The 26,055-nt window shown below is 39.1% G+C and overlaps 1 protein-coding gene across 2 annotated transcripts in view; it reads right to left on the reverse strand.

Moving 5' to 3' along the window:
• Positions 1 to 26,055, reverse strand: part of MARCHF1 (membrane associated ring-CH-type finger 1) — a 249,081-nt gene that overhangs the window by 31,413 nt on the left and 191,613 nt on the right. Inside the window, exons 4-6 of one of the 2 annotated variants that reach the window (XM_050946499.1) lie at positions 24,819 to 24,898; positions 23,797 to 24,555; positions 7,910 to 8,090 (exon numbers count right to left, since the gene is read on the reverse strand). In XM_050946499.1, the coding sequence (XP_050802456.1) occupies positions 7,910 to 8,090; positions 23,797 to 24,555; positions 24,819 to 24,898 (1,020 nt within the window). The remainder of the gene's footprint in view (positions 1 to 7,909; positions 8,091 to 23,796; positions 24,556 to 24,818; positions 24,899 to 26,055) is intronic. The other variant, XM_050946500.1, reaches the window with a different exon arrangement.

A 26,055-nucleotide genomic window follows, 5' to 3' on the forward strand; every position in this document is an offset into this window, starting at 1 on the left:
CAGGGGTTTGTGAGAATTAGTGGCAAGACTGGTAATAGGATAGTGATGGTGCACTCCATATGATGTTATGAAAATATGCTAATGAGTGAATATAATGTAACTGGAATATGCTTCATGCAAATGGTCTCTTGTAAGGTATCATTACAAAGCTTATAATCTACTGAGTGTGATCATCCTATTTGTATAAATGTATCATTCTTGTATCTGAAACTAGAAATATGAAATCTAACTCTGAGGTCCTATTGTAGTTATGCAAAGTGTAGGCCATTAATGGTGAATTAGAATCTTAATGGTGCCCATCAACTAGGACAATTGACTGAAGATGGTTCTGTTTTACCTGTAAGTCTTCCTATATATGTGTGTGCTGGCAAGTGGGTAATGAAGTCTTACAGTGACATGTGATCACATCACCTGAACTGGAATCGATCTTTAACCTGGTGTTTTTCCATTTAGAAGGAGGGGTGGGAATCCAGAGAGGGACAAAGGATTCCCACCTTATGCAAAAGATATATAAATGGGTAGAACAGAACAAAGGAGGCTGCAATCATGAGAAATCCCCTAGCTACCACCTGAGCTGGAACAAGGACTGTATCAAGAGAAAGGATTGTGACCAGACTAGAAAGGCATCCAGTCTGTAATAGAAGCTTATTGAAACATTTCTGAGGGTGAGATTTTATCTGTATTCAGTTTTCTTACTGTATTAGGTTTAGAGTTGCATGTTTTATTTTATTTTACTTGGTAATTCACTTTGTTTTGTCTGCTATTACTTGGAACCACTTAAATCCTATTTTCTATATTTAATAAAATCACTTTTTACTTATTAATTAACCCAGAGTATGTATTCATTCCTCGGGGGGCAAACAGCTGTGCATATCTCTCTATCAGTGTTATAGAGGGTGAACAATGTATGAGTTTCCCCTGTATAAGCTTTATACAGTGTAAAACGATTTTATTTGGAGGTTGAACCCCATTGGGAGCTGGGTATCTGACTGTTGGAGACAGGAGCACTTCTTAAGCTGTTTTCAGTTAAGCCTGCAGCTTGTGGGGGACATGGTTCAGACTTGGATCTGCGTTTGCAGCAGGCAAGCGTGTCTGGCTCAAACAAGGCAGGGTTCTGAAGTCCCAAGCTGGTAGGGAAAACAGGCTCAGAGGTAATCTAGGCACATCAGGTGGCATTCCCAAGGGGGTTTCTGTGATCCAACCCATCACAAGGATATTGAGCCCTTCACCTTCAGATTGCTGCTTCAAATCTAGCCCTGATGATAGTAGTGAAAATAACTGTTTTAAGCAGACAGCTGTTTGGTGGGTTTAGTAGAGCTGGTGGAATGCTTTAAAAAAGCTGATTCATTAATAATGTTTTATTACACTTGTGTAGTTCAGTTTACTATGATTCACATTATTCATTGTTTGTGAATCCAGTTTCATGCATTTTAGCACATAATGTTTATTCATACTAGAAGCTGGTTCTTCATTATTCACTATTCCCCTATTCAACAAGCTTTAGTCATCCAACAGGGAGCAGAAACAATATTTAGGTGACTGACCACACAATGCGAATATTAAAGAGCCAAACAGAACTGCTGTTAAATAATCCATATGCTCAACATTATTCATCAAAACTATTCAGCAAGTACTTACAAAGAACAAATACATTCAAAGAAAAATGAAGATGGAGTCACGAATTGCTTGCTAGTCAAAAAAAGGCTAAATTCTTAAGAATGTTATAGATACAGAACAATCTAATCATTAGTTCTCAGATTGTAGTCCATGGAGTGCCCATGGTTTGCAAAGCCCTTATAGGGATGACCAGAACAAAATGCTTTTCAGAAAGAAGGAAGGAGGGTGTTATAGCATGCCTTCACCTCTATGGCACTCTCTTGCACCTGGATATGGCATTGCAGGGGATTTTGCTTCTAGTGCCCTCAGTGGCCACTTTCTCAGCCCTATGAGGGCCTCTCTTTTTCTGGGTCTTCTGTGGCCAATTAGACCTCATCAAAGGCTTTCTGAAAGTCCAAATACATCATACCCACTGGATTGTTCTTGTTCACATGCTTGTTGATACCCTGAAAGAATTCTAATAGATTGATGAGGCATCATTTCCCTTTACAAAAGCCACGTTGACCCTACCCCAACATATTGTGTTTAGCTGTGTGTCTGATAATTCTGTTCTTTACTATAGTTTCAATCAATTTGCTTGGTACTAAAGTTAGGTTTACCAGTTTGTAATTGCCTCTGGAGCCTTATTTAAAATCGACATTACACTACCTACCCTCCAGTCATCTGGTACGGTGACTGATTTAAGAGACAAGTTACATACCACAGTTAGTCATGGGAGTCAGCTAACTGTATCTAGGAAACAGCATTTCTCTCAGCTAACTGTTCAGTGCCTCATATGCCATCTACTGTGTTCTTACTGGCCCATTCACCTGTAGAGCTCACTGTTATTTCACCTTATTGGACTGTGTATATCTTACCCTACCCTTGTCATAAAGAGATAGCTAAGGGTTAATGTTCTTTTACCTGTAAAGGGTTAACACAGGGAACCAAACACCTGACCAGAGGACCAATCAGGAAACAAGACTTTTTCAAATCTGGGTGGAGGGAAGTTTTGGGTGTGAGTTCGTTGTTCTTTGTCTTGGGTCTGTGCCCTCTCGGCTCTGAGAGTGATTTTTCTATCTCCAGGTTTTCTAATCTTCTGTTTCCAAGTTGTAAGTACAAGGATAGTAAGACAATAGGTTTATATTTTTTTTGTATTTACATGTGTGTAGTTGCTGGAATGTGTTAAATTATATTCTTTTTGGATAAGGCTGTTTATTCATTTTTTTTCCGTTAAGCAATTGACCCTGTATATTGTCACCTTAATCTAGAGACTATTTTCAATGTCTTTTTCTTTCTTTTTTATATAAAGCTTTCTTTTTAAGACCTGTTGGAGTTTTTCTTTAGTGGGGACTCCAGGGAATTGAGTCTGCAGCTCACCAGGGGATTGGTGGAAGGAAAAAGTCAGGGGGAAAAATCTCTTTGTGTTAGATTTACTAAGCCTGACTTTGCATACCCTCTGGGTGAGGGGGGAGAGAGGTTAGATCTCTCGGTGCTTGTGTTTCACTGACTTGAAGCAGGGAGGGTGGAATCCCTCTGTTTAGATTCACGGAGCTTGCTTCTGTATATCTCTCCAGGAACCCAGGGAGGGAACACCTGGAGGGGAGGAGGGGGAAGGGAAATGGTTTATTCCTCTTTGTTGTGAGACTCAAGGAATCTGGGTCTTGGGGTCCCCTGGGAAGGTTTTGGGGAGACCACAGTGAGCTAGGCACTGTATAATTCCTGGCTGGTGGCAGCAATTACCAGGTCCAAGCTGGTAACTAAGCTTGGAGGTTTTCATGCTAACACCCATATTTTGGACACTAAGGTCCAGATCTGGGAAGAAATGTTATGACAACCCTACCAGTGGACTTGATCTTGCCTGGCTTTGAGCACTTCTTTCATCTGTGCCTACCACTGTTCTGTCTTTCAAGTAGTCTCAGGTCTCATGAAATCAATGACTAAGTCTCCAGTGGACATAACATACAGTAGGGATTGGGTGTAAGTGTGATCTACTGGGAGCTCATGGCACTCAGCAACACTTTGCAAGAGATGCTCAAACCCTCATTTGCATGGCTGCAAGACTGAGTCCTAAGGACCTGATCCGGAAAGTTGCTAAGCACCTTAACTTCCAAAGGGAGCTCAATATCTCCCAAGATCAGGTTACAATCTTGGCTCAGTGTCCTAGGTCACCACAAAATCTGTCAAATAATAGCCTTCTCTGTTCTCAGTTGCTGAAAATTTCCTTGGGTGAACCTCAGAAATCTACCATTTTGCTGGCACTTCTATGCTTTATAGTTTGCCTTCCTTAATGAAGTTCAACAGCTCTGTAGAGCAGGAGGCTGTGTGGGGATCTGGGGGAGCTGACAGTAGCCTAACAGGCTGTGGAATCTGTTAAAAGCACATGGAGGTTTGCAATAGAAGGTACCTGAGAGCCAAGATCCACTAGGCAGAGGGCAGTAGTCTACATGGAGAAGGATAGTCTGGAAAAGATGGGTCTATAGATGGCTTTGAAAGGGATGGTCACCAAGGGAAGCTCTGGAGACCAGTGAGGGGTTGGGGGTGGGAAATCTTTCATATTTAAAGTGGTTTTACAATCAAAGCCATATTGTTTTCCTCTTTAAAAGGGAAGCTTTAACAGGTTATCTGCGAATACCATGGCTTTTTCAATATTAATAAAACTTCTGTGAGGAATTAGACAGGAATATGTAAATTGCTTTTCTATACATTTTTCATTGTCATTGTATTTTTAACTGATTCCTTTATGTCTTGAAGCATTTACAGTCGATTTAGGCACTCTTGAAGTAATCAAAGTTTCCAGAAACTGCCTGTTATACAGCAACATTTCTCAATCTACATAACTAACCTATTTAGCTGGAAGTAACTATTTCCTAAAACGATTTTTTCTACCCTCATTCACTAGTAATAAGTATTCTCATTTTTTAAAAATTTGTTTAGTTTGCTATTTTATTCCAAAATGAAACTGCACTACAAATGTACAATAGGGCCACGGGATAATGTACTTCATGGTAACACACTTTTAGGCTATGTACACACTACAGCTTAAGTCGGTATAAGTTATGTTGCTCAGAGGTGTGAATAAACCACCCCCTGAGAGACGTAAGTTACACTGGCCTAAGCACTGGTATGGACAGCTCTATGTCAGAGGGTTCTCCCACCAACATAGCTACCATCACTCACAGAGGCTGGCGTACTTAAGTCAATGGGAGATCTCTCTCCCATCGGCTTAGATCATCTGAACTACCAGTGTTACAGCGGCGCAGCTGCACCGTTGTTAAGCTCTCTAGTGTAGCCAGCTGCAGCCTTACTCCAAACTACCCTGGAACACATACTTGCTTTCTCTCTCCTTTCACCCACTTTTAAAATATATACCTTTCCACACATGGACAGATCCAGAGTTATGGGATGGCCCTATTGAATTTAACAGAGATAATATCAATGGTATAGAACTGTAAATGTAAAAGCTTACAGAATTTAATTAATAGAGAATGATAGTTTTTTCTGAACCATCTTATAAATTTTTTAGCAGTGCTATAAATTTTCTATTAAATTCTATAAGATGGTTGAAAAAGCATAGAGAAAGATTACCTTTTTCGATAAGATTTAGCCATAAGAGCAGGCCCAGCTAGACTGCATGGATAAAGATAGGTAGTCTCTGTGGCCCTCTCCTCCATTAAATATGAAGGTAGCTGTATTCTAGAATTTTACAGATCACACTTAACCTGACAATGCCTTACCATGGCTACACTTGCCATAAAAGTCACTCTCAGTGTTCCAAACTGACCAGTTGTAGAGAGGAAATAATTGTTTTGGGGATTCCCAATGAAGTGACTAATCCTGCTATCACTGAGATCAGTTGCAGAACTCCCATCCATTTGAAAGGGAATGGGATCAGGATTGCAGTGCGTGGGTAGGCAATGCTCTGGCATACAAAGAGAAGCCTCCATCTGATGCCTTTTAAGGGCTGAGTGGGATTATAGACCATTATTGGGACAGGTTAGGACATCTGAATCCACCAAGTTCATATAGATTGTGTTACTGCCACAACTACTAACGCACATGAACATTCATACGGCTGATCTCTGTGTGATCTCTCTTCTCATTCTAATTTTGCTTTTGCAACAACATACAAAACAGCTTCTTCATGACTGTATGGTGTATCTTAACATGGTGACATGATAAGAAGAGATAAATGTAAACACTTAGGCATGGTATATCCATGATATTATATCAAAAGGATGTAAGACTCAGGACTCCATTAATGCAAGTAATATAAATAATTTAAGAACTTCTCAGTATTGTTTCAAAGAAATTCCTGGTAATTTTGGTATGTTGAAGTAATGAGCAGAGAGAAGAATTAACCAGAGAAGACCAGCAAGAAAGAGGAGAAAAAGTATATTTCTGAGACCAAATTACAATATAAAATTCAAACTTTTGTCACTGATTTCAGTGGGAGGACTGGGTCCATGCAGTTATACACTAAGCCCATATTGTACATAGAATATTGGTATGTTATGAATTTTCGGAAAAAAGGCTGGTTGGCATCTTTTAACATTGCTGAAATAAACTGGGCTTGGAATGCTTTTTCTAGTGGAAAATAACTACTTTCTGAAAAGCAGGGACAATCCCTGGCATGTACAAAATTAGAGATATTACCAAGAACTGGTGATGACTGAGCATCAGGGGGCCATGACTAAAGTGTTTGCCATTCAGTGAAGAAAGTTACAGACTTACATGAATGCGGTTTTGTGTAACCACTCTAAATTTGCCAGTATTCTATATGATTTTCAGAATGAAAGAAGAATTCTGAGTGAGAGTTACCTGCTCAGATTTCAATAGTGGTGTTAGTTTTTCATTTCTTTTCATCATGGAAGCTGTAAGTTGTATTTCTTGGGCTTTCCACACATCCCGTTTAAATTTAATGTATAGTGGAATTAGGCAGCTTCTTTGTTTAAATAACATGCTCTCAGTGTATTCACTTGGGAAACATGGCAATTTTTACTTGTAAGTTTGGCAGTTACGTTGGCGAGAGTGAGCAATTTGTTTAGATCATGCCAGAGTGTGTGACTAAAGATATTTAAGTATGCTCCAGATACAATTTGCCTGTGTATATTAAAAATTATAAATAATAATTAATAACTTTTAAAGATGTGCTCTGTTCTCAGATTCCAGGTTTAGTCTGAAGGACTGGCAGTTTAAAATTAAGTATTCCTTCTCTGTAACATGACTGTCTGTGATAAAGCATTTGCAGATCAAATTAAGACTTCCATGACACCTGCACAGCCCCAGTGCTTTTTATTAGCTGGTATAATAGATTGGAACTTGCTAAATAATTTCTGTGAATGAGACACAGGAAGGCATAGCATCCGGCTCACTCTCTAGGCTGTGTTAACAAGAGTAAAAAGCAGTAAAACCTATCTTTTTTTCACCAAAGTGGCTCTGAATACACATAGGTAACAGGTCTGTTGAGTAAGATGTTATTTTTACATAATCACTTTTCAGAAAACCTCACATAAAAATTAAAGTTTAGCTTTAAATTAGATGCTGGCTCTAGTGAAACTCCAACCCTAAAGATAATAAAACCTCAGCAGGACACAATGATGTATTGGGGGAAGCGAGAAAGAGAAGCACAAGAGAAAGAAAGGATATTTCCCTTTTGCAAAAAAATTAACATTTCTTCACCTTCTATACACTGACACTTCATTGTCAATTAAACTGACTTTTAAAAGATTCATCTTGAAGCATATTTATCCTCAAACTGCATATACTTGACTACCTAGATACCAAATCAGCTAATGTAACCTAATATACAGAGGGAACTTAATGCACATGGACAGGTATAATAAATTTTCACACAAATGTAACCATTAACATTCATGCATCTAGAAGCATTATTTGGGTTATCTCCAGTTTCCATCTCTGCACAATCATCTGCATAAATCTCAACCAAAAATTATGGGCTTGACAGAGGAATTGCAGAGTGATATTCTATGACCTAAAATATGTGAGAGATCGGATTAGATTATTGTTGAGTCCCTTCTGGTTTTGTAATCTATGTACATACCAATATAACACCAAAGCTAAGGAAGAAAAATCGAAACAGCAAAATATATCATATGAAACAATGTTCTAAGGGCATGAAACGCATTGGACCAGAACCACAACTGCTGTAAACTGATCAGCTTCTGTGTTCATTGCAGCAGTAAATCAAATGACATTTGGGAAATGTAAATGTATCTTAAATATGTCAGCAGGTTGTACAGCCATCTCATCCTTTCAACACTTGAATATAATTAAAGTACTAATATCGTACCTTCCGGAGAGGTTTGAGCTTGGTCTCCATTATAAAGTCATACTTGCAGAGTTCACAACAGCGTGTATCTGAGCTTTTAATCCACTGGTGCAGGCAGGCCTGATGAACAAAGCGTAGGGTCCCCGTACAGCGACATGGTGTGATGAGGGGGCTTTCATCATCTCCCTCACAGTGACAGATCCTGACAGGGAGGACAGCAACAGATAGTAAGGGAGCTTTCCAAGGAGCAAAGAAAAACACAGGTTTATTTACACTGCTTTTCATTCTCAGATTTGACATTCATAAGACTCAAGGTATGTGACCTTTTAGATTAGAGCCCAGAAACGCATTCCTCATTCCCTTCTGACACTTTGATTTTGCTGTGTGAGCTAGAGATGAATCAGTAGACATTATACTCATTTCACTCTCCCTCTCCCCTCCAGCCTTTGTATGACAAAACCTTCTGTCACCTTACTCATGCTGAGTAGTACCTCACTCTGTGAGTAGTCCCAGTGATATACTCAGCTAGGGTGACAGAATCAGACCCCAAGCTAAACAGGCAAAATATGAAAGGTATAGAAAGCCTACCCTGAAAATGGTCTAAGGGGTAAGGGAGACAGACTGGTGGATATCTTTAGCATTCATACAGTCCCCTTGGGAGAGGGTGAGAGGGATTGGAAGAGTCACAGCCTTGTCTGTTCTCCATTTGTCTCTGCCCCTTTTGAGGTAGGTAGCTGCACTATCTGGAAGCACAAAGACTACAACAGCAACAAGCCTGGCTATGTCTACACTGCAGCTGGGAGCAAGCTTCCTAGCCAAGACAGATAAATTCATGCTAGTGGGGCTTAAGCTAGCATGCTAAAAATAGCAGGATAGAAACTACAGCTCCAGCAGACTTGGACAGCAGCTAACTGAGCTCACACTCAGAGCATCGAGTGAGCTTGAGAATCCAAGTTGCTATTTTTAGCACACTACCTCAAGCCCCACTAACTTGAGTCTGTCTACCCATGCTCCTTCCCAGCTGCATTGTAGATGTACCCCTTGAGGGTGTTGTATGTGCACTTTGTGAGAACTAGTCACAGACTGAGTACTAGCTGGTAATGGGATACAGAGCTTTTTTTACTTTTGGATCTCTGTTTCAAATGTATTTGGAGTCAGTAGTGTCCTAAAGGTACTCTTATTTGATGTCTTTTCTGTGGCCTATGTCAAATGACTTGGTGATCTCAGTCAGTTCTTAGTAAACATCTGTCCACATTAAAAACCAAACCAAAAACCACAATAATCAGAACTGGTACTTACTGACACCTTTGTTGACAGTGTTTCTAGAAAGGCTAAGAATTGTTCTGCAGGTGAACAGAGGACTTTGCTGTAGGACTGTTCATTAAAAAGAAGTTTAATTTCAACAAACACTCACAAAAGCTAAGTGGACATCCTAAATGGCAAACTGAAAAAAATAAAAAAGCCACAAGCAATGCATCAAAACCCAAACCACATCAACCTCAAAATAGAGAAGTGGTAACCAGGGCACTTAGTCCTTCACAGGCACGTGAAGCTTGCAACAGGCAATTAAAATGTAGAAAAGGAACACTTTGTAACTCTTCTGCAAATTCTGTCGCTTGTATGAGAAAACCTAAAGAAAAACTTTTTCCGCAATATACAGACAACTATGTTCAGTCTGTTCCCTATGGGGACTGTCATGCTGGATTTGTTTTACAAAGGGGAGGAGCGTCATATCCATCAGGATACATGAGCACTTGACATGAATCGTGAGAAGGGCTAGCAAAGTCTTGAAAATATGTTGCTATAACTATTGACTACAACAGTAGCAAATATGCTACCTAGTCTATTGCCAGAAGAAAGAGGAAATTTGAAATTCAAGCAAGAGTTGATTTATGCCAAAAGTGCCATTGAAACACTCAACTCCCTTCTGTATCTTTCAAAGGCCTCACCCACAGCCATGAGAAAATTAGTCTACAAAAATGAAAAAGCAGAACAGAATCAGTCTTCCAGATGTACAGCCAGAAATGAAAACACAACTTAAAAAGAAAACTACATGAAATTGAGAACTGTCCACACAGTTGGTTCAGTCAGTGATCTGATAATGGTGCCTAAGCACTACTCAAAGATACAAATTTCACTCATGTGCACCACTTTAGGTTTTTGTACACGTTCAGGCAAGTTCACATTCTACAAAAAAAATCCATCCGTGCTCAATCCTGTGTGGGGAGGGATAACTCAGTAGTTTGAGCATTGGCCTGCTAAAACCAGGGTTGTGAGTTCAATCCTTGAGGGGGCCATTTAGGGATCCGGGGCAAAAATCTGTGTGGGGATTGGTCCTGCTTTGAGCAGGCATTTGGACTAGAGGGTTCTCAAACTGGAGATCAGAACCCTGCGGAGGTCACAAGGTTATTACATAGGGCATTGCAAGCTGTTAACCTCCACCTTATGTCCACTTTGCCTCCAGCATTTATAATGATGTTAAATATATATAAAGTGTTTTTAATTTATAAGTGTGGGGGGGTCACACTCAGAGACTTGCTATGTGAAAGGGGTCACCAGTAAAAAAAAGTTTGAGAGCCACTGGACTAGATGATCTCCTGAGGCTCCTTCCAACCCTGATATTCTATGATTCTAGCCCAGCCAAACTTGACAAATTGAAGCCTCAGCTATTATGTGTCCTCACTATACATGACTTTTTACTCAAACCCTCCCTTAAATAGGATTTTTTTTAAAATGAATAAATAGCTATTTTGATACAGCACACACATTCCCAAGAGTTGATTAAAGTTTTGTGAATGTGGTTATGAACTTACCTCTGTGCTAATGGTAATTTGTAAGTCTTACCCTTTGCCAGTTTAGATAAAAGTTTTATCTCTGTCTAAAACATTACATAAAAAAGCAACATCACTTTCTTTTTAAATTAAAACCATTTCCCAAAGGGAAAATACAAGGTTTGCTCATTTTAATTCCAGTTACATACAATTTATTTTACAGCATTTAAGCCGTTTAGAAATTAGACAACTAAATTGGGTACTCAAGAGTCTTTTTCAACCATTGTTGAAATCGTTTTACATTATTATAAAAGCTAAAATATCAAGCTAAAATTCCATTGGGATCTGCAAATAAAATGACAGTACTACTTTGAAAGGAACAAAACTATTCTTCAGTAGAAACACTTAATACAAAACACTACCTGAAATATAAATTAAAAACATGCAATGAGAAAATAAACATTCTAGCAATAGAAATGATATCCAGAGGAAATGATTCTAGAAACAATTTTCACTATATTAAGTGCTCTTCTCTTCTGTGTATTTTTGTTCTGTTTGTAATTTATTTACCCATAAAAGATTGGCTTAGAATGATGCACAACATGTCTTGCCTAAAGACAGAGTAAGTAAGTGTAAATGTTTGACTTAGGAGGATTTGAACCAGTGCACCAATTGACCAGGCCTACCACTTCCCCCATAAATTTCACCTCATAAAAGATTTTCTTCAAGGATGTTCAAAAAATATTGCATAAAATAATTATAGCTGGAGCGCTAGCAATAGCTATATTTAAAGCTGGCAAAGTTTTTCCATCCTAGCCTCTCATTTTCTGATGCTCATAAATTGCTGAAATATCAGGTTGACATTTTGCAGGCCTAGTCTCTGCCTGAGGGTTTGTGTATATATATATATATAAAAATACAGCTGTAGCTAGTTTTCCAGCTATAATTCAAATTTTACATATACGTTATAGCCACAATTATATAATTTAATATATAAATATATCATTTGATTCTATAAATATAAATACCCCATCCCCACCCTTGGAAAGGTTGAATACAAATTGTTTGGGCACTTTTGAGATGAATTAAATGGGAAAAAATATTCTGTGCTCCCCTGGATAAATTATTTTGACTATACTTGGGAAAATAAGTTAATGACAGTTCAATGTTTTAAAAATACCTGCTCATGGACAGAGAACTAATTTGGTTACAGTGTAAAAAATATACACAGTGACCGAGGCAGGGCTCCTCAGGAGATATGCCTCAATGATTTAGTTGCACTCTGATAGCAAGTGGTTTTATAAATATCTTGTAAGATCCACAGGACAGCAACTTCTAATTATGTATTTCTAAATTACAGAATTTATCCTTTTTTCTTAGAAAAACAAAATTAGAAAACACACACACACACACACACACATGAAATTCCATATAAAATACTGTTAAGAGTATTTACTGTTGCATAGTAAACATTACTCCTTGTGCCTGTGCATTTTATGAGTCACATATTCATAAATTCATAGATTTTAAGACCAGAAGAGACCATTGTGATAATCTAGTATGGCTTTATGCACAACACAGACCATATGACTTCCTTGAATTAATTACGGCTTCGAGCCCAACAGCTATGGTTGAACTAGAGCAGAGATCGGCAACCTTTGGCACACGGCCTGTCAGGGAAATCCGATGGCAGGCCGGGATGGTTTGTTTACCTGCAGCGCCCGCAGGTTCGGCCGATTACAGGCCAATGGGGGCTGCAGGAAGCAGCGTGGGCCAAGGGATGTGCGGATCTCTGAACTAGAGCATATTTTTTAGAAAAACATCCAATCTTGACTTAAAAATTTCAATGATAGAACCCACCACAACCCTTAGTAAGTTGTTCCACTAGTTAAATGCCCTTACTTTTAATAAATTATCCTTTATTTCTAATCTGAATCTAATCTTCAACTTCCAACCAATGGAACTTGTTATAACTGTCTGATAGACTGAAGAGCCCATTATCAAATATTTGTTCCCCATGTAGGTAATTATAGATTGTATTCATGTCACCCATTAACCTTTTCTTTATTAAATTGAGCTCTGAGTCTATAAGGCCTGTTTTCTAATCCTTTAATCTGTACTGTAGCTCTCTGAACCCTCTCCAATTTATCAATATCCTTGAATTGTGGGGCACCAGAACTGGTCCCACCAGTGCCAAATACAGGGGTAACATAACTTCCCTACTTCTACTCGATATTCTCCAGTTTATACATTCAAGGATGGCATTAACCCTTTGGCCACAGACCACATTGGGAGCTTACATTCAGCTGATTATGCACTATGACCATCCCCCTCCCCTGAGTTTTTTTCAGAATCACCGGTTAGAGTCCCTGTGACTGTGCTCTTCAAAATCCAAGACAAATGACAGGGCAGACTCAACTAGAATGCAGAAATCTAGTCCCCTTTTCCCCGCAGAATTTCTTGCAACAGTTTCATTAAGCCCATGGGCCAGCACAGACAACCCAACAGTCTTTATGTAGCAAAGCAAATAAATTGTCCCCAAACCAAACTCAATAGTTTTGTGCTGGCCTGCTTGCATCCCTCACTCCTTCTGGAAGCCTCCCGCAGTCTCTGAAGTGGTTCTAGGCTGGCCCTTTCCTTAGGGAGCAAAGGGTAGAAGGTCTGTTCTTCTCCCTCATCAGCTCGCTACTGAGCTCTCCTCTTCCTTTTTTACCTGCCCTTTCATTACGTGACCCTGAGTGCACATGTAGCAGAGTGGGGCTGAGCAGGCCCACACCAGCTCGTTAATCTTTGATGGCTCATTGTGGGGTTGCTACCCCTATCACAAGTATGGCCTATATTCTTTGTTCCTAGTTATCTGACTTTACATTTAACTATATTGAAATGCACACTGTTTGCTTTCATCCAGCTTACCAAAAGAGCCAGATTACTCTGTACCAGCGGCCTGTCCTATTCGTTACGTACCACTCCTTCAACCTTGTCTCATGTGCAAACTTCACCAGCAATTATTTCATGTTTTCCTCCAGATCTTTGATAAAAATGCTCAATAGAGTAGAGGCAAAAGTAGATCTCAGTGGGACATCACCAGGAAACACACCTGCTCAAATTGGATTCCTGTTTACAATTACATTTTGAGTCCTATGAAGCAGTTTTTAGTCCATTTAACGTGTGAAGGGTTGATTTTGCATTGTTTCAGTTTCTTACTCAAAATGTTATGCAGAACCAAGTCAAATGCTGTACATATGTTTAAGTACATCACATCAAATTACTGCCTGATAATTACATAATCATAAAATATTTCTCAAGCATAGAATTGTTACTACCTTTAGAGACACACACACATAGTATCTGGTAGAATTATATTCTACTCTGTGTGTATGCAAGACAGAACCCATGAAAATTATTTATTTACAAAATGTGTTCCTGCAGAGCCCAGATTTATTTGTTATGCACCAGGAAAACAATTTTATGAACAATTTGAGTATTGTTTCCATTTCTTATTTTCCATATTTTGTGAAATGTTCTGCAATATTTTATACAAAACTTTTTGCAAAAACTGTTTTCAAAGCTTTTCATTTACTGAAAACTGGGTTTTCAGTAAGAAAATATTTTTCAGTAAACAAAAGAAAAAAGAAAATTTTAAAAATAATTTAAATAAAAATGTAGAGACGAATTGACAGTTTCAGTAATATTGACAATTTTTTATGGTTTTGTATTTTATTAAAAAGCAATTTTTGACCACTCTTTTTGTGAGAAAAATTTTGACCAGCTCTAAAATGTACGTGATAAGATTGCACAAAAACTGAATGTTAATATATTGCATTATGTAACAAATTGAATGCATGATGTAATTAAATGAATACACAGAAGAGGACAAAGGTAAAGTTGTACCTGCAACCTTAATTGTATCATCTTCTGACTTTTGAGTACACAACTGTGCTACCTTACTTTTATCTTATACATATTACAGCCAAAATTATCGTTAAAAGTATATTATTACGGTTGCACAGTCAAGCACTCAAAAGTTAGGAAATGCCTAAATTAAGATTTCCCATGCAATCTTAATTCATCCCCCTTGTGCTAAGGCATTATGATACAATGTCCAATTACTAGATCAGACACTACTTTTTCCCATGACTCTTTTCCTCCCTCATTTTTCCTGACTTATTTGTTGTCAAAGTTCGAGGGATATGTAGTGAATGAGAAAAGGAACTGTAGGAAGGGAAAGAATGGAATGTGAGAACTGTGTTTTTTCAGGGACTCATAAATTGGCCACCTTTGGGTGGACTGTCACAGGGACAGCAAAGCACATACCCTTGACATCAGGCTGACCCCCCTACCAAATTTCAAGGCCCTGCTCCAGAGCATGGAGACACTGGAGTTTCTCAACTAAAGGCTTGTAAGACTTTTTTTAAAAACATGGACAAAACAATGTAATTTTCCATAATCTTGTTTTCAGAAACAGCAAAAAAATTATTATATATATATATTTTCAGCACTGGGCAAACAGCTGGCATGGAACATTTCAGCCCCTATGGTTAAAATCTGGCAAAATTATTAGCAACTGAAAATAGGGTCTTTTAATAGAAACTGTCAGGCAACCTCAATAATAAGTGTCACCACCTGCTCTTCCTATAATTTAGAGCTATAGATATGTTGCAACAGGTTTGTATTTTTCCCTTCATACGCAGGATAACAATTTTACCCTCATTAGGAAGAATAACTGCTAATTTCTGCCCTCGTTAGGGAGAACAGCGGTTATCCTAACCTGTCTTTCACTAATTATCTTTACACTTCAGTAGTTAGGAAAACAGGCCAATTTCATTCCTGCTTGTGCAGCAAACAACATATTCTACCATCCTGCATCAGTCTTGCCTGCTTTATCCAAGGGATTGTACTACCATTGGTGAACAGTCCACTCTCATGTTGTCCATCAAGTGATCTGTGCAAAGTGTTCTGAAGGAGTTTTCTCATCTGAGATAGATTAGGATTATGACTGAATCACTACATCTCTACGCACACTATCTTAAACCCAGCATTTGCAGGGTGGCATTGGCCACATGAACGACCCCCACAGAGAGGAGATTGCAGGCACTTTGTGTTACCAGAACCCCAGAAATGGATGTTACATCACAAAAGATTCTGGATAAATTTAGTACATTTATGTATAAAGCCATATCCACATGCATAATTTTCTCATCAGGGATTTCTGGTGACAAACTCTAACATTGGTGACACCAGAATCCAAAGATAATATACCGTAGATTTAAAATAGGTCTGTCTTAAAAAGATCCCTTATCCACAAGATATCCACACCCATATTTTCCTATAAATTGCATCACTCATGGCTATATTTTAAAAAAGTGGCAGCTCAGGTCCGCATGTGAAATATCTAACTGTGGATGCAGCTTATAAAAGAAACAAGAGCAAAATGCCATACAGTAACCCATTTTCTGTACTCATGTGAGAGTGTGGATGCACCAATTAAATGCATCTTTGCAAGAATGTGGCCCTTACATTTGTATTTATTTGATCTTCCACACATTCATTCCTATATCTCAGTCTGGAAAATAATAAATCAAGGTATTTCAGAGGATATTTTGCTTCACTGTATTTCATTTAACTACCTAGGGCCAAATTCTTCCCTCATTTACATCTCTGCAAGCCCATGGGGCATTAAAACCTTTCTGAAGTTCTCAGGGTACATCTCACCACAGCCAGGGATGTGAATTGCAGCTCATGTAGATGTACCCATCCTAGCGTTAATTTAGCCTGCTTGCTAAAAACAGAAGTGAGGATGTGGCAAGTGTGGGTAACAGAAGTCTATTCACAGTTAAGATTGCTATCAAGTTTCCATTTTAAAGCTGATGTTGCTCCCTGCTGCCATAAAATCCATTAAAAGAATTCCTATCCCCCTCAACTTTGGGTAGCTTTTAAAGTAATTTGGATAAGCAATTAATTTATTATAACCACCCCCTCCCCCAAAAAACTCTGCCAAAAATAGTTCCAACAGCCTTCTAACTTTTTGCTATTTCCCAGTAAAACTGGAAAGAAGAAGAGGACTACCTAGTTTACTGGACTCTCCCAGATGAGATTTGTGCTTATTACTAAAACGTAGTTGCTTAAAGTCTAATTTTAAAAGTTATTAACTTTTTGACTTTGGAATGTTGCTATGCATGCTCGCTTCAGTGAACTTAGTACAGTGTGTCAGAGGTTTGCTGATCTAAGCTTTTATTACAAAGGAAGTAAGGGCTTCCTTTTTCAAAGGGATTCTCTGTTACAGTAAGGAGAGATCAGGCAGCATAAAGCAGTCTTAATGTGGGTGGAAACAGCCCTTAGATTATCTCTCCTTTATACTGGGATCATCATTTTGTTAGCAACTGACAAACTTGCAAGGTTTGCCAGCAAACTTGACAAAATACACTTAAGATATCTATATTTTGAATACTCTTGAGATCTAAGCAAACTATATTTTCTTAATCAATGCAGGTACATCACTGATGTTCAAGTTTCAGAAGTTAGGGCCAAAGTCTCAGAGAGTATAAATTAGCCTAGGTCCATTGAAATAAAGGGCTCTGCGTTGATTTACACTAAGCATCTAGGTTTTAATGTTAATATCCTCATGTGAAGGTTAACAGCTGCAGAAATAAATCTCTCTCTAGCTCTATAGTTCGTCTCAAGACTAATCTTAATCTGTCTTCCCAAACTTCTTCTCAACTTTTAGACTTTTTCCCTTTGGTTCCCAACCTGATGAGTATTAAGTGATTAAAGTTCAGTACCAATAAGATACATCTTAATTTTATACACAACTGATACATGATTATAACACTTGATTTCATGTGGTGAAATCATGATTTCAGGAATTTTATGATTTCATAATTACGTTTTCATGTATCCTATGTAATATAATTTCCATGATGTTTACATTACTTTTGTCAGTGGCTGAATACAATAATGCCTCATCTCATTTCTTTTGAAGTATTTATAATATAGCCCAGAAAGAGTGATTAAAAAAAAATCAAATCAACTTAATACATTCACCAAAACTTTTCTACTAAAAAGCTGATTTTATTAAAGTGAGGTTTGAAGTGGATTATGCAGATTTCATTACCAATCCCCTCATCTAAACCTCCCTTTCTAATGATCACTAAGCATCTCTCTCTGTTCCATTCACTCCGACTGTTAACTCTCAATTATCTGAACATATTTGTTTCCACTCAAGAAGTTTAGAAAAATCAGGATTCTACTGTGTATGTAAATAATTTCTGTGCTGGTGATGCAGCCTGTCTTATTTAAATGTGTTTTTAAAAGAAATGCATATTTTCAACCAATTACAGTTTAGTATTATAGAAACTGTAAAAGTGATCCAGTCCTGTCAACTGCAAAAACCTTCGGGATAAAAAACAGAACCACAGTGTAAAACAAAAACTCCTCAGTGCTCCTTTCATTACTAATATAACAACCAACAGTCTTCTAGGAGTGTCTCATCTATTGATTCTGAATTAATACCATTTCTAATTAGCATTGCTTCATAATTCCAATGTTGAAATTCCAGTGATGAGATATGCACCCCGGTCCCAGCCCCTTTACACCAGGAACACGGGCTGTAGTGATGTAAAGGAGCCCAACCAGCCCAATTTCTGCTAGGCGGAAGAGTCTCTTGGCACAGGCACTGAGCTGTAGGGCTGCCATCCAATGATCTTGCATGGTAAACCCTAGCATAAAGGTGTGTTGGGGGCGATTCCGGACAGTGCTGTGGCCCATAAGGCCCGCCCCAGGGTTGTTTGAGTAACACTGGGGACCTATCCAGGCCATGAAGCTACCCTCGACAGTGACTTAAACTGAGTTTTAAACTATCCCACTCACGATTTCATCCTCTCCTTTAGGAATACTGTAGAACCCAAGACAAAGCCCACTGAAGTCACTGAGAATTCTAAGGCTTGGAACTTTACAGTACTCGCTCAGATAGCCACCACATCACAGGTACATCAACCACTACCACAGCCACTTCAGATACTGCAAAGGGATGGCTCTTCTTGTATCCCCACCCATTCTGCTAGGAGCATGTTGGAGACAAAACTTGTAGGCCTAATACCGTACATACATATATCCTTCCACCAGCAGCTCAAATACTGCATGAGGAAGAGAGGTAAGCTGCTGCAATGAGCAAGGCCTGCATTTCTCCTTGCCACTACCTGCCTGCTCAGCCATCTTGGAATTTGAACAGGGAGGGAGCCCCCCTGTGATGCAGTATGATTTAAACATGACTATTTCTCATTAATATTGCCTCTTTTGGACAATTGCAACACATCTTGTACAAAGTACATCATGTAAAGTGTCAATGGAAAAGTTATGATTTGCTGAGTATGATTATCCTGTTTATAGCATGTATCACTTTTGTATCTGAAGTTGAAAATATTGACTATATACCTGTATTTCAAAACGCATTTGCACGTCGGGTAACCCCCACTAAGTAGTTTACATCCAATCTAGGTAGCACATTGTGAATGGACCATTCAACTTGATGGTCCATTAAAAGATACTTAGCTCTCACAACGGATATAGAAGCAGCTTGTCCCCACCCTGTTAGCCAGAATATGAGTAATGGCTACTCCTATGAGTCATCAAAGCATGTGACCCTGGACTCCATCTTGTGCCTGTAATTTTCCACAAACTAAGAATAAAAGCATCCTCCCTACATGAGTGATGGTATAAAAGACCCTGGAAACACCTCCATTTTGCCTCTTTCCTGCTCTGATCTCTGGACTATGAACTTACACTAAAAAGATCATCCCAATAATGGACTGAGGACCTTCCAATCTCTTGGAAGTTGAGACTTTACAAGCCAGTAGTTTATTCAACATTGCTACAAACCTGATCCAAGAACTTTGCAATGAGTATGTTTGTATGTAGGTATGTATATTGTTTCTTTGATCAATTTTAACTCTCTCCTCCTCCTTTTCTCTTATAAATAAACATTTAGATATTAGATAATAAAGGATTGGCAACAGCGTGATCATTGGGTAAGATCTGAGTTATATATGGACCTGGCTAAGTGGCTGCTCTTTTGAGATTAGAAAGATCCTTTGTTGGATACATTGGTTTAAAAAACCCCACATCATAAATCTAGCATCTGGGTGGTGAAACAAGGGCTGGTGCCTAAGGAGACTGCAGTTTGGACTTCTTGTTAACCAGTGTGGTGAGACAGAAGTTTACTTTTGTTTCTGGCTTGGTATATCTAACAACAGAATAACCACCAGTTTGGGGTGAGCTTCAGCAGTTTGTCCTGAATTTGGTATCCTCAGCTGTCACCCACTAAGGCACAGTGACACCCCCAAATGATGCAGAGATCCACTTCCCCAACCTAACCCCTTGCTCCAGCTAAAGGAGACCACCTCTCATGAGGGGAAGTTTGTTTGACCTCAAGACGCTGAAGTGTCCATTCCCCAACCAGCCACTCAGTCTTACACTGCAGTAAACATGCAACACTGACTTACGTAGAAAATTTGGAGGAAGCTCCTTATTAATACATTGGCAGCACGTTACTCACTCTGAATACCACACATACATAGGCAGAGTGTATGCCCTATATGCCAGGATATGCAATGCAGAAGAGTGTGACTATATGAGCACATATACCTACCCCAAAGTGAATATTTCATTCCTTTTTTAATTCCTGAAAGAAACATTTGAATCTATGGAAAGAAACTACAGATCAGCTATTAACTAAATAGCTAAGTAGCTTGTACCACAGTACCTAGTAAGATTCTTTCAGCTGAATCAGTATTATCGCATAATAAATCTTCTCCCTTCCATGAAGCTGTAGGCAAATTTAACAAGTAAAATAACTTAGTAGCCATGAAAAATTACCATGCTTTTGATTTTGTAGCATCCTTCCTAGATGTACAATCTTCCAGAGATGATATATCTAGAATGACTGCAAGAAATACAGCACTTTCCCCGAGAGTGAAGGAAGGGTGGCCTTATGGCTCTGTTAACATGGCAGCATTTTAAAAGAGGGCAGATTCTCAGCTGTGCCACATTTACACTCCATAGAGCTGAGCAGAGTGGCAGGGAAAGGAGGCTCCTCTGATCCTTTAAATTATGCAGGCTGTAGCCAGTCACACACAGACACTGCGGAGCTGCCCAGGTCTCAGGTGGAATGCCATGTACTCTGCCCTACCCCTTCCTTGTTTCTCCTGATGTCAGAGGAATCTTCGGCTACTCTTTTAGGGTAGCTTTCCACCTGCATTTGTGTGCTCCCTCAGCAATTGCTATCTGGCAAAGTCAGGGCTGAGACTCTGTTCAAGCATTTATCTAATTTTAAACATGCCTGTGATGCTTTCTTTTGTGATTTTAATCACTCTAAGTCTTATTTTGGGTTGCATGTGTCTGTGTGTATTTTCAGAGTGAAGACTAAAGACAGGTACATGGGTCAGGCAGGTATTCAGTGTTGCTGAATATTAACAGGGAGTTTTTTAATAAACTAGAAAGGAATTGTGTACACAGCAAAATGACAATAGTGGAGACTTCTTACTAATATCTTGTAAAAGAAGAAAACGTGCTTCTCTTATTTTTATAATCAAACTAGGACAAAACACTTGGATTCAACTAAGGCAGTTACACATTTCAACCTTGGCCATATCTAATGAAATGAGGATGACATAGGAAGCTACCAGTTTCTATCCCATCCATATCTAATACTAGCACAGCTACAGTGCCACTACAATAAAGAGTCAACAAGATGGGGCAGAAAGCCAGGTAGAGAGATTTGCCAAATTCTCATAAGGATGCCTGAGCCTTTCATATACCTCCTCCATGTTCATGTTTACCATGAGATCAAGTAGGGCACAACCCTCTGTAAGCTGGGCAGCCCTTTCTCACTAACTTGAGCCTGGGCCGGAGTTTTATGTGAACCTTCAAAAGTTTCACTTCCAGCCTCAAGCCAGGAAATTTTACACTGCTGTAAAAGCAACTATGATGGTTGAACCTTAAAGGGTCCTCCAATTTCCCTCTCTGTAATCACCTCCTATCTCCTAGTTTCTGACCCTACCTAATGTACCACACATTTATTTTAGTGCATAAATACTGTAGTGAAAGTACACTTGAGAAACACATAAGATGATAAAGGACATTTAATCTAACAGTTCCTAGGCCTCCTTCTCCCCCTACATGACCTTCTTTCTCCTCCTTTCCTGCAAGCCACGAGTGAACAAAATGTGGATTAGGTAGCAGCCATAGCCCTACAGACAGAGGATTCCCAGGACAGTCATAGTAAAGCTGGGTGGGTGGACAAAAAAGCACTAAAGAGAAAAATGGAGTCCATGTTTGAGTTCATGGGTTGGGGCAGCAACTAGGCCCTCTCTACCTGAAAAAGTTACACTTGTTTCATTTAAATCGTTTTTTAAAATTGATTTAGTTAAATCCGGGCAAGCCCTTGTGTGGACATACTTATTTTGGGTAAAGAGGGGATTATATTCAGTTCACAGCTGAATTTTCTTACTTTATATTTGTACAGTACCTAGGACATGGAGCCTCAATATATGTTCAGGTCTCAAAGTGCTATTGTAATATAAATAATAATAATTATTATTATTTATTGCAGTAGTAGGTAGGGCCCCAAGCATGGATCAGGGCCAAAACATAAAACAAAATGATGGGCCCTGCTCCCAAGATCTCACAATGCACATACGGGATCAGACAACAGGCAGATACAACAAACGAATAATGAAAAAGGGAGCTATTTTGTGGCTTGCCTAACATATTGAAGGATGTGCAGCAGATGATCCACTAATAACTATATCTTACATATAGTAATCTGAAGGAGCACACTGTCTATACTTCCACTGCCTGACAATTTTTTTAACCAGGACCATTGGAGCTTACTGCCAGACACAGAGAGCATTATCACGCCATGCAGTTTCACCACACATATTCATTTCCTCATTCTACTTCCGTTTACATTTTCATACCAATTCTTCCCAAAAAGAAGATTGCAAAGTTTTCAGTAAATGTGCCAATATATTAGTTCTGATTCTCACTTACAGTAAGGCCCACTGTCGGGGACTCGCTGTAAATAACAAACAGGTCTAGCATTTTTTTTTAAAGAAATATTAACTTTAATGCCTGGTTTTCCCCTATAACTTCCTTTTCAATTTACTGATGAATTGATTTACTCAAGTTCACTCAGTTTTAAAGGTGTCAGTAAGCTGAAGAGTGTTTTTACTCAGAGCACAATCCTGTGAGCTTTCAGATCCATTGACACGCTGCCATGTACTGGTTTGATGTTGGTCTTAAATCCTTCCTTTTAATAGTACCCTCAGGCACAACTTCTCTGCTTAGCTGGACAACTTGTTGATGTTACTTTATCCTAATTCTAATTCCTTTTAATATATTTTTTCCTTCAAATATTGAATTTGTTATTATTCCATGCACTTCCAAGGGTCTGTCACTGTGAATGGCGCCAGACTGACAGCCTCAGAAACCAAAGACCTCTATTCATTCACATAACACATCATGGAGAGCAGCTGCACAAACTCCCCCACACTACCTGCCAGCATACCTCCATCCTAACCTGGAAGGTAGTTCACTATTCGTGCTGATACAGCCCTTAATGTATGTGCCAAGACTGCCAAAGTAATGCCAGCTATAAGGATGTTATGTGCAATATGCACTGACTTGAGACCAAGAACTCACTTCATGAGGTCAATGAACTGTCTCGGAGAGAAACACATTTCAAATGCTACAGACCAGAAGTGGATTTGAACTGATCATATAAGAATGAAAGCCTCCGTAGCCCATTAGCACTGAGCTATCTGATCTTCCCATTCAATCTCTGGTTCTCATGCCAGAGTGCACAGTGTCTCAAACTTGGTAGGACAAGTCACCATGCAGGAGGTGGGAATCTAATTCTGTGCTACTAGTGTTGTTAAATGAGTTAGGTGTCCTATCTTTAGAAAATCTTCCTTTATCAACTATTTTGTGCTATGTATCACAGTCCCTAACAGATAGCTACTGAGAAATAGTTATAAAAAAAGATCCAAATGTCAGCAAGAATCAGATAAAAAGCACATGTATAATTCATGGCAATAACCAATTCCTTTTGGTAATATCCAATCTTTCTTATTAGAGACTAACCTGCATACTTCAAAATCATCAGACCAGTCATCATATAAAACAGGAAATTTCTGAACTGCATCAGTCACATTGGGCGCTGCCCCAACAGGTTCTCCATTTTCTGGAACTGTCAGAGTATCACTGCCAGAGCCTCTCTCTGTAAAGCCTTCCCCAACCACTTTATTTTGTCTAAGATGAGGTGAAGAGTTCAGCTCTCGGGGGTAGCTTCTGCCCCTGTTTTTTCCACATTTTCTTGAGTAATTCTTCATCTCCAGAGAGGACACTGAAGACAGCGAAAGGCAAGATTCTTTACATCTTGAAACCCTTCTCCTCCGGTGATTTAAAGTGTGGTTATCAGAATCAGACACCTCTTTTTTCTTTTCCCCTTTTGTCCCCAGAGTGACAAGTTCAATGGCATTGTTATTTGGAGATCCATCTGTGTTACTGCAAGATCTATTGCTCCTTCTCCCTCTCCTGGGCATTTTAACCTTTTCTCTGGCTCTCTTTCTAGCCTGAGCCCACTGATTCTCATCTGAGGATGATGAATCAGATGTTTCCTTGTGCAATGCATTGCATCTGGAGCTTGCAACCATCGGGTACAATCTGCAGTCCTCTTTTCTTTGCTTTTCTGTATTCTCAACATTGTCACCAGTCTCTTTCCTCCGCCTACACCTTCGTTTCACTTGTTTCTTACCAGGCTCCCTACCAGCAGAGGTCAGCACCATGACAGGTGTTGCATGTTCAAACTCATCTTCTGACACATCATGCAAGGTGGTAGATCTAAACAAAGCAGCAGCAAAGGAGAGGGATGGAAAATGGTAAGGAGAGAGCAAAAAAAAGAAGAGATGAAAATAGAAATGAGTTGATTTAATAGAAAATATGAGATTGAAAAGGAAACATGACAAAAACAAGAGCACAAAAGAAATCCCAGATGTATGCAGTTCATGAATAATGCCAGGCAGAAGCAAGAGCTTATAGCTTATTAGCTAAAGAAAACAACTAATGTCTGACAGATAGATTTAAATGACTGATTCAGCACCTACCTACAGATGTCCTGAGTAGAAGGGCATACAGACAACCGTGACTGACTCCTAGGAGCTGTTCCTGTTGTAGGACTGCTTGCCTGTTGAAAAAAGTTAGACAATTTGGAATCTTTGCTCATGAAATACATTGCAGATATTTTGCTGCTTTGCCACATGATTAAAAAGTTTAAACAACTGTTGCAGTTGTGCATAGTCTTCTGTTGCAAGCACACAAGTTCGCAAAATACAGGAAGAATGAACAGAAGTAAAACCTTTTTGAGGAACTAAATATGACTGAAGGACTCCAGCTCTCATTTGCCCTTGGATATGTTTTTTTGTTTCAGGAAGAGGATTTCATCAGCTGAGATTTCATTTTAGTTCTGACCTACTGTAAGTGTTTGATTGGAAAGAACATTGTTTTCTATTTCAAGCAGGCGAATAAGTATGACGATCCTTGTCAGAATGAAATAAAACACACTGACATTATTCTGAGTCAGGATGAGCAGAGGGGCTCAGCTGGCAAACCTGTGTGTCATGGAATGACCAAGCATCATGAATATTAAAGCATTTTTTAAAAAGGTTTCCAAGGCAATCAAATCATCTACCAGACCTGAATGAATGTGAAATTGATGAGCCTGAGAAAGTCCAAAGTTCAGCCTGCAACTCTACAGAGCCTATCACATTCTCCAAACAGCAGGAGAGAGAAATTCAATACATATCCACTGTACACAATTCCATTCCTAAGGTTGTCATTGCAATTTGCAAAGCGCATCCAGTGAGAAACATGTTTTGATGGTGCTGACAAGAAACAGTTTTGGTAGGCTAGCTGTGGGGGATCCAAATTTAGGTCCTGAGAGATTCCTGGTTTATCAGGGACTAGATTGTGGAGGCAGCATGCTTGCTTCTATAGGGAGAGGGAGCAACAAAGTAGCAGAAGTATCTGAACCCTCCCCCTGGCTGATATGGGCACTACGATATCGGATGCATCCGTTTGAGGTGCTAAGGACCTTCAATTCAGTCGGAGCCAGAGTATCTTGAATGCTAAACATGAAGGAAACGTTTCCAAGACAATCAGACCATATACAGAAGAAGAATAAATATTAAATAGGAGCTGAGAACGCAAAGGATCAGACACCAAAATTTAATGCTGATAAATCATAGGCCCTAGATAAGGCAAATATTATATAGACCACTCTATCAAACTGACTCCTGTCTTACATTGCACAGGGAAGAATGTCAATTTTTATTTTGATCAGGT

This window comes from Gopherus flavomarginatus, chromosome 3 (genome assembly GCF_025201925.1).
Source record: "Gopherus flavomarginatus isolate rGopFla2 chromosome 3, rGopFla2.mat.asm, whole genome shotgun sequence".
In the NCBI taxonomy this organism is placed as follows: Eukaryota; Metazoa; Chordata; order Testudines; family Testudinidae; genus Gopherus; species Gopherus flavomarginatus.